Raw genomic sequence first — 14391 nt, 5'->3', positions numbered from 1 at the left:
TCCAAGGAACAAACTAAATCTTAAAAGGTTAAATGAGAGAATTATAATATTTCAGTTCCATTTTACGTAACGTGTATGTGATATAAACTTATTTCAAATTCTAAGAACAGCAGTAAGGTAACGAATCGTTTTTAAGGTAATTTTGAACACAATAAGCATTATAAATTTAAAGATTATTTTTATAATTTAAACATAATCATTTTTATAAATATTCTGCTTAAAGTTATTACTTTTCCACATTTACAAAAACAGATATAAAAATATAGTGAAGTGAATTGATGCATATAAAAAACTAGACAATTTACATATATTTTGATAGCTCATATTGATGTTTATTAGGCACATGTATAATAGCTTCAAATTGCACTTACAAGTTAGAAAAGAGTGTGAAATTATGACACAAATGAAAATGTAGCAGAATTGCTAATATACAACATGCTATCTATTATTTTTACTCATTTCTGTTCCTTAATTTATCTTTTTATAAGGTGTGAAAGTTGTTAAAGAAATTGCTCGATTTGAGATAACTAGATATAAAACGATGATATTTATGTGCAAAGATTAACGCATCATTTTTAATAACATAATTAAATTTTTATAATGTAAGAGATGAAGATATTATATTTTATACATATTAAATTAGGCTTTACATATAAGATAGGTATGTGATGTGTGATCACGTGATATATTATCACGTGCAAATGATCGATTTAAACTTCATATTTTCCTGTATATATATATATTTTTCTTTTTTATTTAATTTATATATAATGAAGTTTTGAATAGCTTCGATATATTTACATAGGTTAGAAGTTAATGACTAGTAATTAATTTTCAATGTTGCGGCATATTGTGATTTATAAAAGAAATGAAAACTGCGTAACGTACTTTTTTCGCGTATACATACATACATACGTGTATGTAGTAGTCTTTTTCATTACGATATCAAATATTAAATAACTATTTATTCTAATTATTCTAAATATTCAAAGTCTTCTTTTTATGATTCTAAGTATATAAGATACATTATAATTACTTAATATGTCATTACAAATATAAGAATAAGTATATAGAATGGTAATAATTTATTGCATTTTATGTAAGACTTTCATTATTTGAAGTGTGTATATGTAGGAACTAATGAAGAAAATCCTTTGATATAAATACTGATTCAACTTTATATGCTTAATAGGAGCAGCCGTGCTGAGACACGTATTTAAATATGAAATTTCCGAAACATATCTTCGGGTATCATAGAATGAGCTTGTCTCCTATCACGAACAGCATTTCGTCTCCTAATCGTAAATATGTGGCGCCACTATCGTCGGCATTACCAACGTTCACTATCGTAAAAGATCTACTTCAAGGAAATGTTTTCTTTGAACATCCTGTGTTTCTGAAAAATTTTTAAGCGTAGTTCATAGTGGTTACACAAGATATACGAACAATGCTTGTAAAAAAATTGTAATATAAAGCGATAGGCTGTTTCACGTGGCACATCTACCGGTTATAAGCTTGGCGCGAAAACTTTCTTTCAAGGAGCGCGTCAGATCCCTGGGCATACAGCGCAGGAAGAGGGACAAAGAAAGGAAGAAAGAGAAAGAGAGAAGAACCGAGGGTACGGGCCAGGGGTGTCAGGGGATCTCGAGCAACTTGGCACGTCCGTGTACGGAGGCAACAGTGCTGGTGGCAGCACAGACGCTCGTTGATGAGCGAACAATTCACTTTGGTGCGCGGTTTAGCGACGTTGTTTCGTCTGATCGGTGTCGTGAAATAAGGGTGTGCATATGTACCTATGTAACGAACCGATAAAATATGTCTGTAACATTTTTATCTGTCCGGTTTTCTTAAGTTAAAACGGTCAAGTGTTGTTGCGGTGGCACGAAGAGTTTGTTGGCTGGTGCGCGCCGTGCGTGCGGTTGATCGGAGCGTATACCGCTGTTCTCGTCAATTTGGTGGGAGAGTGAGAGTGAGAGGGAGGAGGGGTTTCCCGTCCTCCTCTTCTCTCGCTAAAATCGGCCGAATTTTTGAACAGGGAGGAAAAACGAATAATCTCAATAGAAAAATATGGAGATATCGAAGAGTTTGCAAGAAGAAATACTCACTGTGCAAACTAAACTGAAAAATGCCATACGCGATCATCAGGTGAGTACCGCGGCTATGCATGTATGTCGATAACGATTTAAAGATTGAGAGTACGAAGCCGAACGAACGAGCGACCAAGTTAACGAATGATTCTTGCCTGACCGGCTATTTCATACTTCTTTTTAATACATTTATAGCCTATCGATTAAAAAGTCGAGATAGTATGTTCAATAGGTAATCGACTCGGAAAGTGAAATAGTTTTTAGACAGTTTCAACGTATTTTTCGAATGCAGTTTGTTGTTTCCCGAGGAATCATCGCAAAGTAAACGCAAACTAGTATATCGCTTGTTTAAGTTCTTAACAAATTCTTTTTGTGACTCAGTTTCCTCGGCATTCCCACGCACTATGCGTGCACAAACGCATGTACGCATCGAGCACGCGCGCGCGTGCATAAATGCACACCTCCTATACTACATGTATTTACGGAACTTGTTATTTCAATGTAAATTCTATGAAATTTAATGAAACAATCACGTTGATCAAAGATGTCCGATTTATACAACACACGAACAGAAACTGAGTCACTCTAATGTGGTATACAGTATACACCTCCTTTCGATCTATTTTATAAAAGTATCCCTTTCACTCGTATCGGACGTTTGTAAACTGTATTCGCTCTTCGGTTACGTTGCGCGTTATCGAAAGTGAAAGAAGCGTAACAAGTTCCAAGGGAACTTTTGCTTGCTTTTTAATCATATTATAAGCTTGCACCACGCAATGATCATTTTTTTTACGAATCGCATAAACTCGAAGGTAAACGAGTGTTCAGACCTTAACCTTTGTTGGTAGAATGCTTCGACCGATGCGTCGCATGACTTTGAGAACCAACATTCTATCTCTCTCTCACTTTTTATCTTTATCTTTCTCGCTCGTTCATGCAGTTACTCACTTGTTCGGTTGATTTCCCTCTCTTTTTCTCCCGTTTACCCTAACTTCTATAGTCCTACATATATTCTCTCTTTCTCCGTTTCTTTCTCCTTTACTTGCTTACTTTTCTCTTTGTCCAGTTTGCTCTTTTTTTTTTTAACTACTGCCATATACTTTAATTTTATCATGATGTATGCACTGCACTTTTACTACGATAAACACAAGACGACTTCCACTATATTTAACTTCTACCTTATCCTGTTCTCTGCCGAATTACTTTTGAATTTCTTTATGTTTATTGCTCGATAGCACATAAAAAAGTAAATCAATAAAAGTTTGATTAATTCTAACGGGAGTACTATTAGCTTTTATCAATATTTTCGCACTGACCTTTATTTAAAACTTTGAACGCTTGTTTTTTTTTATACCGCCGATTTCAACTCCGCATTAATACTAAATGATCAAAGACTAAAGGTGTTCTATCGATTAAACTCCGGACGCGTATGTTAAAATATTATAAATCAGTATTATCGGGTCATACATAACGTGTATACTTATTTCGTCTATTTACACTAAACTTCTATTAACAAGTACTAACGTTAGGGGGATATGTAACGCAATGGGGAAAGTTTAACGGCACACGATCCGCATTCTGCTCTGCTCTACCGACCTTGTCCTGTCTAATTCTTCGAAACTGAATATTTTCGTTCGGACGATAGTTTGAGATACGTGTAATCGATATATCTCGATAATCGACTTCTATTTATTTTGATCTCTTCGATATGAATTCGTTTTTCGACATAATCGATCCGTGTTTAGTATCGTATTTGGTAAAGTTTTTGTTCAGCGTAATTATAAAAATAGCTTTGGATGCTTGCTTAATTGGTTAATCGCTGAATAATTTATCAGGAATTTATCAATTGGATTGTATTGGATCAATATTCGCGTTCGGCGTATTTGCGAACCGGATAGGGCAAACCTGTTCTCGTTTGATACGCATTTGAGTTACACGTCGATTGTCGGGAAACAGGTGCGTAGAATTATCGGTCTGTGAATTTTATAATATTTTAAAAAACAAAGTCAGAGCATACGCAACACAGGGGAAAAACTGGTATACGACATTTTGTACTTCGTACGAGTTTATTTTAATATTATGTACACATCGATATATAAATAAACGTATATAGAATATACTTTATTTTTATTTCGAACGTGTTTACTTTGGTGGTCGATAAGATTTTTTTTGACAATTTTTCTCCCTTTTTGTTTATCTAAGCATAGATCAAAATTAGCCAAAACAACATTTCTCTACTGCAAAAAAGGAAAAGAAAGGCAACTTCTAATCACGTAAAAACATTAATTTGACCGTTTGTACACATTTTTCAATACAAGCGACACACAATGTTACGGTAATTGCGTCATTACGCCGCAGAAGAGACGCCACGGTCGCGTGTATAAAAGCGTAGCGACCGAGGATGTTCTGAATCGAACATTCGAACCATCTTTGTAACTAGAACTAATCGTGAAATTTTCTCTTTCAATTTCAGATCTGTGTGGGTAAATTGAAGGATGACCCGAACGTAAGTCGCTTATTTTTGTTAATCCTGCAAACCATTTCGAAATTTACAAACACACGATCGTACGTACGAGTATCTCGGAGGGATCGTAATAACAGTGGTACTCTCGTACCAGGCTTGCCGGAAAACCAAGTCTCCGCTACCAGTTATTTTTGGCGTTACAATTGATTTGCTGTATTTAGTGGATGTTAAATCGTTCGTGTCTTGCTAACGTTGCCATTCGATGTCGTATTGATATTCTTCGGGAGATAGTTTTCTTCCAACTTCCTATATATAACGTAATAATTATTATCTCTGAAACAATTAACTCGCTTCCATTATACCTTATGATCGTTCTCGCGTTGACCTCGATAAAAATATAATTAGAAGAAAGTTTTCGTTCTTTTCTATCATATCGAAGGAAGTGTTATCAAAATATGAAAATTCTCGTAACAATTACGTGTTACTCGATCAGTTTCTACCGGTGACTAACTGTTATGTCATAATAACTGTAACAGTACGATCGATGCGAATACTTACAGCAAAGCAACAAACAAACAGACGAAGCTATAACAAACTATATTTGTAATTAGATGTAAGAATTTCTTTCGTTTTTTTGTTATTATACCGCGCTGTTAGTAGAATGAACCTATTTGTATATAGCACTCTATTAATACAAAATATATATAGTACGCCTAATTAAAAATGTGTTCTCTGTTATTTTGCAGAATACAGATATCCTTGGTCAGATACAAAAGATTCACTTGCACATCGTATCTCTGGGAAGGTGCCAGGTAAGTTGAGAATCGATTTCCTCGAGCTTCACTCTTTCGCGATGATCCAGGACAGGCTTGCTCGGGGATGTTCCATATTTATGGCTGTCCGTTACGTGCAAATAGAAACGATATCATATCAAATCATCCTACCGATAACGAATCGTCTAGGAAACATAAAATTGTATCGATCAATGTCCTTGATTCCAGGCAAGCAAAATATCCGCTAACTCGATCGATAGACGCATCACACAAGAGAAACGTTTTAAAGATATTACAATTAAGACAACCGTAATACTATCTATTCCAGTAATTTTATTTATCGCTAGTAAATATAAGTTGAGTATTCGACATAAGAACATCTATAATAATTATTAATATCTTATTTCAAATTTGATCAAGCGTTTCACGCTGCTACCTTCAAATGGTACATTTTCTCGTAACACCAAAGCATATCATTGAAACGAATTAATTCACAAGTTTGTATAATTGATCTGCTTAATGGGACAAGTCATTCCTGGAATGCATTTCATTACAAACTGTCCATACGTTATCGAATTATGCGTCTATGTATCGACCAAGCTTGCAGTTTCTTCGTAGGATTCTCGCTAGCATGAGTAATGCACAGTTATAATTAAATAGCGAACTCGTTGAGCGAGTTTACCAACCACCTTTCCAAACTTTGTCGATCGCGTCGAAGATAGAGACGAATAGACGTACTCTTTCTCCTTGCTCACGCACCATATATATCCTGCATCTTTCTAGCCTTTCGCGAGCTTACTCGGCCACGTAACCATGGCTGTTACATTATCATAAGCTCGCGTACATCGCATCCAGTAACAATATCATATTTTCTACTGCAGAAACATATGAACTTGGCGAAAGGAAACTTTCAATGAACGTTCCAAACACCGGAAATAACTGCTAAAGGCTATCTACGCTTGTCGACGTGATAAAAGAAAAAAAAGAGGATAAAAAAACAAAGGTTGTAGAACGACGCGACTAATTAATGAAAAAAGAGACGCTTGCGGAGAATCGAATTTTCGTCAAGTCGCGAGAAACATATCCATTTTCTCGAACGATATCCGTGGAACGTGTGCGCGGTCGCGTTAAATTATATGAATCACTTGGAGCGCGTTTCTTTTTGGGATTCGCGAATCGACGCGAAGAATCGATAACGGGGCTAGTGTTGCCCGAAGAGACTCTGGTGGATGCGCTTTGCTATCGCCCAGCATCCTTTTCTAAACATTTTCACGATAATCCCGTCGACGCGGATGCGCTTCTTTCTCTTCCCTTTGTATACTCGTGTTTCTCCTAAAGTCTCTGCCTCCCAACGGCTTTTCTGGCTGCCATTTTTCTTCTTTTTTCACGTTGGCAATAAACGACCGATCCAGGTAGATTGCTGTCGGAGCGAAAGAGATACGTAAACGGATAGAAATGGATAAAGATGGAGTAACTGGGAGTGAAAGAGAGGCACGTATATACAGATACACGTTGAGGGGGTGGATGGAGGTTGTACCGGGGAGTATGAGATGGAGAGAGATGTTGGACAGAGAGAGAGAGAGAGAGAGAGAGAGAGAGCGAATGGGACTTGGGCGAAAAGGAAGCAGAGTAGGGGCCGGGCAGAGGGGCTCAATCAATAAAATGTCCCGCAGAAACGTTTTCAGCTCTTTACGAAATCTCCGCGTTTTTTCCTTTCTTCCCTTTTCTTCTTCCGCATCCCTTCGGTTTCCTCGTTGGTACGTCGTCTGTTCCGGTTTTTCTGCCGCTTTCCACGCTCATTTCACCGGGATCGCTCTTCGACCGTTGTTCGTTGTATTTCAAGTTAAACGTTTTACTTCTGAAAACTTCCGCAAGTTGCTCGCCACCTAGCCGAGACACGGTGTCTCTGTGTTGTACAGAGGGGGGAAGCCATCCTACCAATCTTAACAGATTATTAACATGCAACATACCAAATACATACTCACCACGCGTGCAGTCTTTTTTACGCGTAAAGGCGAAAGTTTTTATTTTCTATATCTTTCTTCCCTTTTTCAATACAAATTGGAGATCGTTATACAAGAGAATTAAGCTTGGAATTAAATCGATCGATATATTCTCTAGAAAATCATGTCAGTTTTTGATTATTCGTTACGTAGCTCTGCGGATTCTTCGTCGTTAAATAATTAAAAATAATACGAACGCGCAACATTTTTCTTGGCAGAATGTATATCTCAATAAATTGTAATAACAAACGGCACACCAGTTCTTTGTAATTTATTAGCAATTGCTGATCTATTGTCGCTTGCATTCGTATTGTCGTTGATATTTCAACGAATATTTTGTCGACTCGTAAAAATGCGCGTTTGCTAAGGATGGGCTTGCATCTAACTTAACCATACGAATTCATATTTAAACGATCTGCAACACGTAGTCTGCCAAGAAAGTTTTCTACGATCATCGTTGACCGATGCTCTCATGCTCATAGTTTTCAATCTGAATACGCAGAAGCAAGTTGTCCAGCGGCTGCGCAAAGAGGTCGAAACATTCAAAGCGGAGAACGCGAACGGGGCAAAAGTTTCCATCGCGTCGCTTCTCGGATTGAACAACAATAATCATATTACAAATAACAATGAAACAAAACTTAAGACCGGCAATGACTTCACTACGAAGAGTTCGAAAGAGGACTACGAGGAGATCGTTAGGAACGGGGATATTGTCTCGCCTACGCGGAATCCCGCATCTACCAAGTGAGTTCTAATTGCGAACCTCGAATAGTTTGTAGAAGTTGATAACGAGAATTTCTTTTATATAAAATCATTTATCGTGTTCGTTCTTAGGGGACGGCCCAGTTCGGTGGAAACGATTTCCGGTGAAGATGACGTTATTGAAGTTTCCATGGACGAGAATTCCAATGAGAAATCTGAGAAAGAAGAGCCAGAGGAGCGTAAACTGGAATCGACTGAAAAAATTAATTTTTTAAACGCTCTTGGTCTCATTACTACCAAAATGTGCGCCGAATTACAAAACAAGAGGGCTGAAAGGAAACGTCGGAGTACTGCTAATCCGCAATTTGTATATTCCAGTCTCGAAGTGCCAACGGTAAATATGGACAAATTTTTAATTATCATATTGAATGGCATATTAGTATCAAACGTTTTGTATGCTTATTTTAGAAACGAAAACGACACTCGTACCTGCAATCTGGAAATGTTCCGCAAACTCGTCAAACTACTGCTCGTATGAACGGTCCATCGCCACCTCCTGTAAAAGTTGTGCCAGCAAAGTCTACGTCACCACCAACGTCAAGGACAGTGATGAAATCTTTAATACCGGTACAAAAGTCCACTACGAGGCCGAACATACTTAGAAACGTAACGGAAAGTAAAGTTTTCCCCAATAAGAACAAGGTTGAAAATGGACCTAGTCAAACACAATTGCCCGTACCTACCGTAAAGTCTGTTCAATCGGTCGGCAGCAAGGCGGTTCATATACCTGGTTTACCTTCCAGTTTAACTATAGAGAGAATTAGCAGTGATTCAGCAGTTTGTATAAGTTGTAGAAATCCAGGTATACCATCAACTTTGCTTTACATTATTCTTGTTTCCGTGTCTTTGAATCGTAAATATTCGTTTTAATTTTATGTTCTAATAGGTACGTTAACGGTGTGTGAAAATTGCGCATCGAATTACCATGTGTCTTGCCACTCCATATCACCAGCTCCATCAAGAATATGCCCCAAATGTGCGTTAATAGACGAGGAAGAAATTGGTGACGGAGACGAAGGGGAAGAGGGAGATGAAGGACGTCCATCTTTTAAAAAGGACGAGGAATTCGGTAAATCGTCCTTGGTTTTTCAGAAGATTTTTAGCTGTAGTAACGTTGATCGTGTGATTGACAAAAAAGTTCTTGTTTCCTGCAGACACTAGCTTTTATGAATGTTCGTGGCACGCTTATCTCATTTCGCGGCGGCACCGTTCGGAATCATTCGATGTATTGTGATGTATTCTTGATAACAAAAAAAAAAAAAAAAAAAAAAAAAAGAAAGAGAGAGAGAGAAAAGATATAAAAATATAGCGGCATTTTGCTTATACTCGATAATCAGAAATTAGCGTACACATGTATGTGCTATAAAAGAGTTTCACGCGAAAAATAAAATGGAAAAAGTACTTATAGATAATGCAAACAAGTTGTATGAAAGAAGAGCAGGAAATTGTGTAACATGGGTCCACAATTTCTAGATTTAACGTGCAACGAGGTATCGCAGCGTTGCCGCAGACTTTATTGAGCGTAAGCACACAGAGAGAATAAACGAGAGAGCAGCCTGCCGGAAGAAGTGTCGCGAGTGAAACCGGCTTCTCAAATACAGCAGAAGAATTTGCAATTAAGAAGAACTTTTTGGTCGATCGTCAGTAATAGGGCACAAAAAAGCAACGTGTATTGAACGCGAAATATCTTGCAGAGGAGAAAGAGAGAGAAAGATATGAGCTGCTCAAGCGAAACTCGGATCTGAGATTGCAGGTTTACGAGTTGGAAAAACGCTCACAACTACTCGGCCAGTCCCTTCAGGTTCGTCCTGTGGCCTGCGTAGAAAGAAATTCACAAATTTTTTTCATTTGGAATGCCGTTAATGGAATTATACGCAAATATTTTGCATCTTTTGTTTTTTCATCAATGAGAACCTGCAAGATCTCTACGTTTTTCTTGTTCATTTTGAATATTCTTTTCTAAATACGTGCCGATTTTTTTATAACAAAGCTAGTTGTTTGCTTTATAAAAAAATCGATTTATCTAACGTTATAATTTTTTTTTAGCATTATTATTGTAGAGATATATACGTACAGACATAAATTACTTTTTTTTTCTTGAAGTAACTTATACGCTACTGTTCATAAAATACATTACCTACAGTAATAATTTGATTCGTTAATTCGTGAAAGTACGTAATGCACGATGCTTCTATCACGTACGACTTGAAACAACTTCAGTGTTTTATAAAAAAAAAAATTAGTTTCGACGTTTCATCTTTACTTCTTAAATTTAAATTATGTATTGCTTATGTATTTTGTCTTAGTAAATATAGTCAATTGACGAAGATAGATTCGTGTATAAGAAACGTTAAAAAGTAGCGTATGTGTGTAAATATCACAATACCGGGGTATATTTCAAATCGTTTCGTTAAAATTTTGTTCCGAGAGCATGTGCATCTTTATCGTGATATTATCAGACAGTAATTGATGTGAATCTTAAGTTTTGATATTTTTCAGATTCTTTTAATACAGTAGTGTATGTTTGCTAATTATTAAATTTTTCTTTACACAGCTACAGGAACGCACGCGACAGGAATTATTAGGAAAGCAAGAGAAGACGCAGAGATCTATAAAACGACTTGTGGACTTCATAAAACTGATGCAACTCAGAAAAAGCGGGGATTCTCCTCTTCCATCGGCATCAGTCAACTTCCCTCCTCAACTTTCCTCATCCCAATCTCCTCCAACAGCATCAACCAATCAGACGTTGGGACTTCTACAACAATCAACAGTGACTATCGAGAAAGTTCCGTGCCCTACTCCTCCATCGTGCTCAACCAGCTGCCTCGATCGAGCATCGCCTATGTCGATAGGGCAGAACCACAAGTGTCCTACGCCTATCAGCTACCAATCACCAGTGTTCAGTCAGAAAAGCATCAATCATACCTTATCGTTAAAAAAATCACAGAACCAGCTAGAAGGGCAAGTCAATCTTCCGAAGACCAAAATCACGCCACAATGCTCAACTATAAACTGCCAATCACATCAGGCTACAACTCTCGCATTCAGACCGAAGTCTCCGACTCCTCTGTGTTCATTGGTAAGCAATTGCCTGACACCGTCGGTCGTAACCGCAAGAAGCAAACAAGTCGCGCAGTACCCGCCCTCAATCGTATCATCGACACCGAAAATCTCTCCATCACGGCAAAATACCAATTGGAACGAACAACTCTCAATGGAAGAAAGTCCAGGACCAGGCAGCCAAGAAATAAGTTCGGTATCAGTCAACTGCGATCCACCAGAGCTACAGAAATCCTACTGCCTTCCTACGATAGTACCGAATCCGATAAGCAGTTACAAATTACAAAGTCAACCGAGCCAGAGGAAAGAACCCTGTTCAATAGTCGTCCAAAGCACAGGCCAAGAACCGGTGGTCTTCTCCACTCACTGTTCTCAGGCCATAACAAGTCCTATATCCTCACCGATAATTCTCGAGAATCACGAGACATCGGTCCAGGTAACAAAGATTTCTCAGTCGGGAGACAACAGCTGTATCATCAAAGCTACCAGTTGGAATCAGGCGAACGAAACGAGCCTACGGTCCAATTGCAGCGTGGTGCCCTCACAAAATTCTTCGAGCACGTGAAATTGGAAGAAGCGCATATACCAGCGCCATCTAGAGCAAAGCTAGTATATAAAAGCGGTACTACTTCCGAAAGGAATGAACTTGAAGTTACCGAAGTCGCGGACGAAGACACAAGTAGTAGCGAATATGCCACCAAGACACCCTTGGCATCAAGCACTTTCGAAGATGATTTCGTTGATGGAGAAGTCAAACAGAAAAAGTGGCTCTCGAGCAAGATCATAGCAAAGAAAGGACAAAAGAATGACAACATAATCAAGAGCGTTGAATCGCATGATTCTGCTTCGAACTCGATGACATCGAACGACTTTATCACGTATGAACGTAAACACGGTAATACGTATGTTAGAGTCGAATGTGAACATGGCGATGAGGACGATAATGCATTGACTGATACGTTTCAAGATGATGTGACTTATACGCGCATCGGACCTCTGACAGAAATTGTATCAGAGAATCGGAAGGATCGACAAGATTCAGCATCTCTGTGTAACGCACAAAACACTTTCTTGGAGCTTCATAATGAGGTCTCAGTTCCTGATGATAAGGCTGATTCCGAGAGACAAGACTTATCTAGTGGCACACCTTCGACCAGCGCCAGCAGCAGTAGCAGCACGAGCGACAGCGATACTCCGGAACAAGCAATGAATGACTCCATTAAATACTCTCGACGACGATTATCCGGAAACGATTATAAGGAACGTTTGGGCATTAATGCTGTATCCCCGGAGAATATGCAAGTCCTCGAACAATTTGAATCGGCTATGCTGGAAACAGGATGTAGCAATGCTGCCACTTGCTAGGGTTAGATTAAAATGCGGTGTGCACGCGTTGATTATGCTCATTGCTGAAAATTTTTCCTTTCGTCGATGAAATTGACTATTTCTCAAACACTAAGTTTTTTTTTCGTGTGAAATACGTTACGTTTGAAGAGAAAACATTTTTGAGATAGTTCGAATTCGTATGTTTAAGGTGGGTTAGATTACTAGTAATCGTTACTGAATTTCTTAGGCAGTTCCTACTTTTTATACTGCCTCGAGAAACATTGCAATCGTTCGTATATCAATGTTCCGATTATAACATTACGATAATAGTGGTAATTAACTACCATTATATTTCAATTTATAGAGATAGATTTTCTTATTATTCTGTTAGTTTTGTTAGCTATCCTTTTATTTATTGATTGTTGTTCATCAGATTTCTTGTCTTAAACTTTTTGTAATAATTAACGATGCACGAGGACCAAGTTTGAATTTCTCCTAATTCAGTAACACAATTTGATGAGAAGTTAAGGGAAATCTTGAACCATCTGTGTACAATCATACAGATAGAACATTAATTCAGATGGATAATGAAAAATTATGAATTATCATCAAAAATTTTACTAAGTTTTAAAACGCTTTAAACATTGTTTCATTGATATTTTCAATTTCGATGAGTAGGAAACACGCACATATCTGACAGATACTGGGCGATTTATGGAAGGCTTAAAAGTAAGCCTATGTACGTAAGTCGAGTCATATTACCATACTGCCTTAATAGTAATTTAAAAACGATACTTTTTACAATAATTTCTTATGGATAAGCTCGAGAAACGTGTACGACTCAATAGACTGATTTGAATGTCGCCATATTGAAATTAAGAAGAATGAAGAGGAAAAAAAGATAATCAAAATGCATTACCGTAATCGACGTAGACGTTAAGATTGCGTGAACGTTAAGTAGATAAAAAAGTTACTGAAGCAACTTGCTATCTTAATTTTATGATTCAGATAGTTTCTTACGAAGTACAGGAAAAAGAACCGTGCTTTTTTCTTTTTTGAATACCTTACATCGAAGTAAATGCCTCGATAAAACTGAACGTTACTATTATTTTTAGCATATCGTTTATCAAATTCTTAAGCATTTTCTTCGATAAATCAATGGTAGCAGTATTTACTATATTTCAGTCCGTGATGTAGGCGGATGTCTTTCAGCAGTTAGATTGTGTCGAATATTACGATTTATATAGCGGTGAATTAATCAGTATATTGCCGTTGAGATAATTTTTCTGATCGAAAATTGGGCGGTAAGCAGTCGAATTCATTAATCTATTTATTCCGTTCTCGTTTTCCCTCTTGCGGCAATTACCGCCAGCTTGTCCAATACATTTAAGTAGTGTATAAAACAAAAAAAAAAAAAAAGAAATTGTTATGCAATATAGGCAACGAGATAAAAATCGAAATTCGTATTTTTATGAATAAAGTGGAACTGAAATATAAATTCTAGAATACAGATCTTTATTTATACGTGATATGATTTCTTTCTTAAATTTTTTAATTTGTTTTTCGAGAAACAGAATGTAGTAAAAATTAGTACGCGACAATGATTTTAATAGAAGTGATTTTTAACGACACAGTATTTTGTGGAGCGTAATAACTTTTATTTCGTATATTGACGGACAACGATGATGTAGAAGGGGAACTCCCGACTCGGACAAACACTCGGCTAATGATATGTAAATATGGTGGAGCTAATCAAGCGGCTGTGCCAACAGGATGCAAGAAGAGATCGGTAGTGCCGTGCGAGCGTTCGATAGCCAATGCATTTGTGCTGGCCTGCACACACGTATCGTGGCGCAGTAACTCGCGTACATATTTAATAGTCGCACGTTAATTGCGCTCTGTTTGCCCATTCC

The 14391-nt window shown here is 37.5% G+C and overlaps 1 protein-coding gene across 2 annotated transcripts; it reads left to right on the top strand.

The window, feature by feature from the left end:
• Position 1: 1 nt before the first annotated feature.
• LOC126868833 (uncharacterized) lies at positions 2-14007 on the top strand. 2 transcript variants are annotated; one of them, XM_050624744.1, is made up of 9 exons: positions 2-136; positions 1540-2145; positions 4561-4593; positions 5298-5363; positions 7830-8071; positions 8162-8423; positions 8498-8891; positions 8976-9158; positions 10644-14007. In XM_050624744.1, the coding sequence occupies exons 2-9, from the start codon at positions 2068-2070 to the stop codon at positions 12515-12517; spliced, it is 3132 nt and encodes a 1043-aa protein (XP_050480701.1). In that variant the 5' UTR covers positions 2-136; positions 1540-2067; the 3' UTR covers positions 12518-14007. The 2 variants fall into 2 exon arrangements, with proteins under 2 accessions (XP_050480701.1, XP_050480702.1); XM_050624745.1 differs by having other exon boundaries at positions 7-136; positions 1193-2145.
• Positions 14008-14391: the final 384 nt, after the last annotated feature.

Source organism: Bombus huntii, chromosome 8 (assembly GCF_024542735.1).
Source record: "Bombus huntii isolate Logan2020A chromosome 8, iyBomHunt1.1, whole genome shotgun sequence".
Classification (NCBI taxonomy): domain Eukaryota; kingdom Metazoa; phylum Arthropoda; class Insecta; order Hymenoptera; family Apidae; genus Bombus; species Bombus huntii.
Note: the sequence above shows the minus strand (reverse complement) of the source record. Positions and strands in the feature narration are given on the sequence as shown.

Coding starts and splice junctions, on each gene's coding strand:
- LOC126868833 (XM_050624744.1), top strand. CDS start 2,068: ATGGAGATATCGAAGAGTTTGCAAGAAGAAATACTCACTGTGCAAACT. Junction 8,072..8,161: donor CGGAATCCCGCATCTACCAA/GTGAGTTCTAAT, acceptor GTTCGTTCTTAG/GGGACGGCCCAGTTCGGTGG. Junction 8,424..8,497: donor CCAGTCTCGAAGTGCCAACG/GTAAATATGGAC, acceptor TGCTTATTTTAG/AAACGAAAACGACACTCGTA.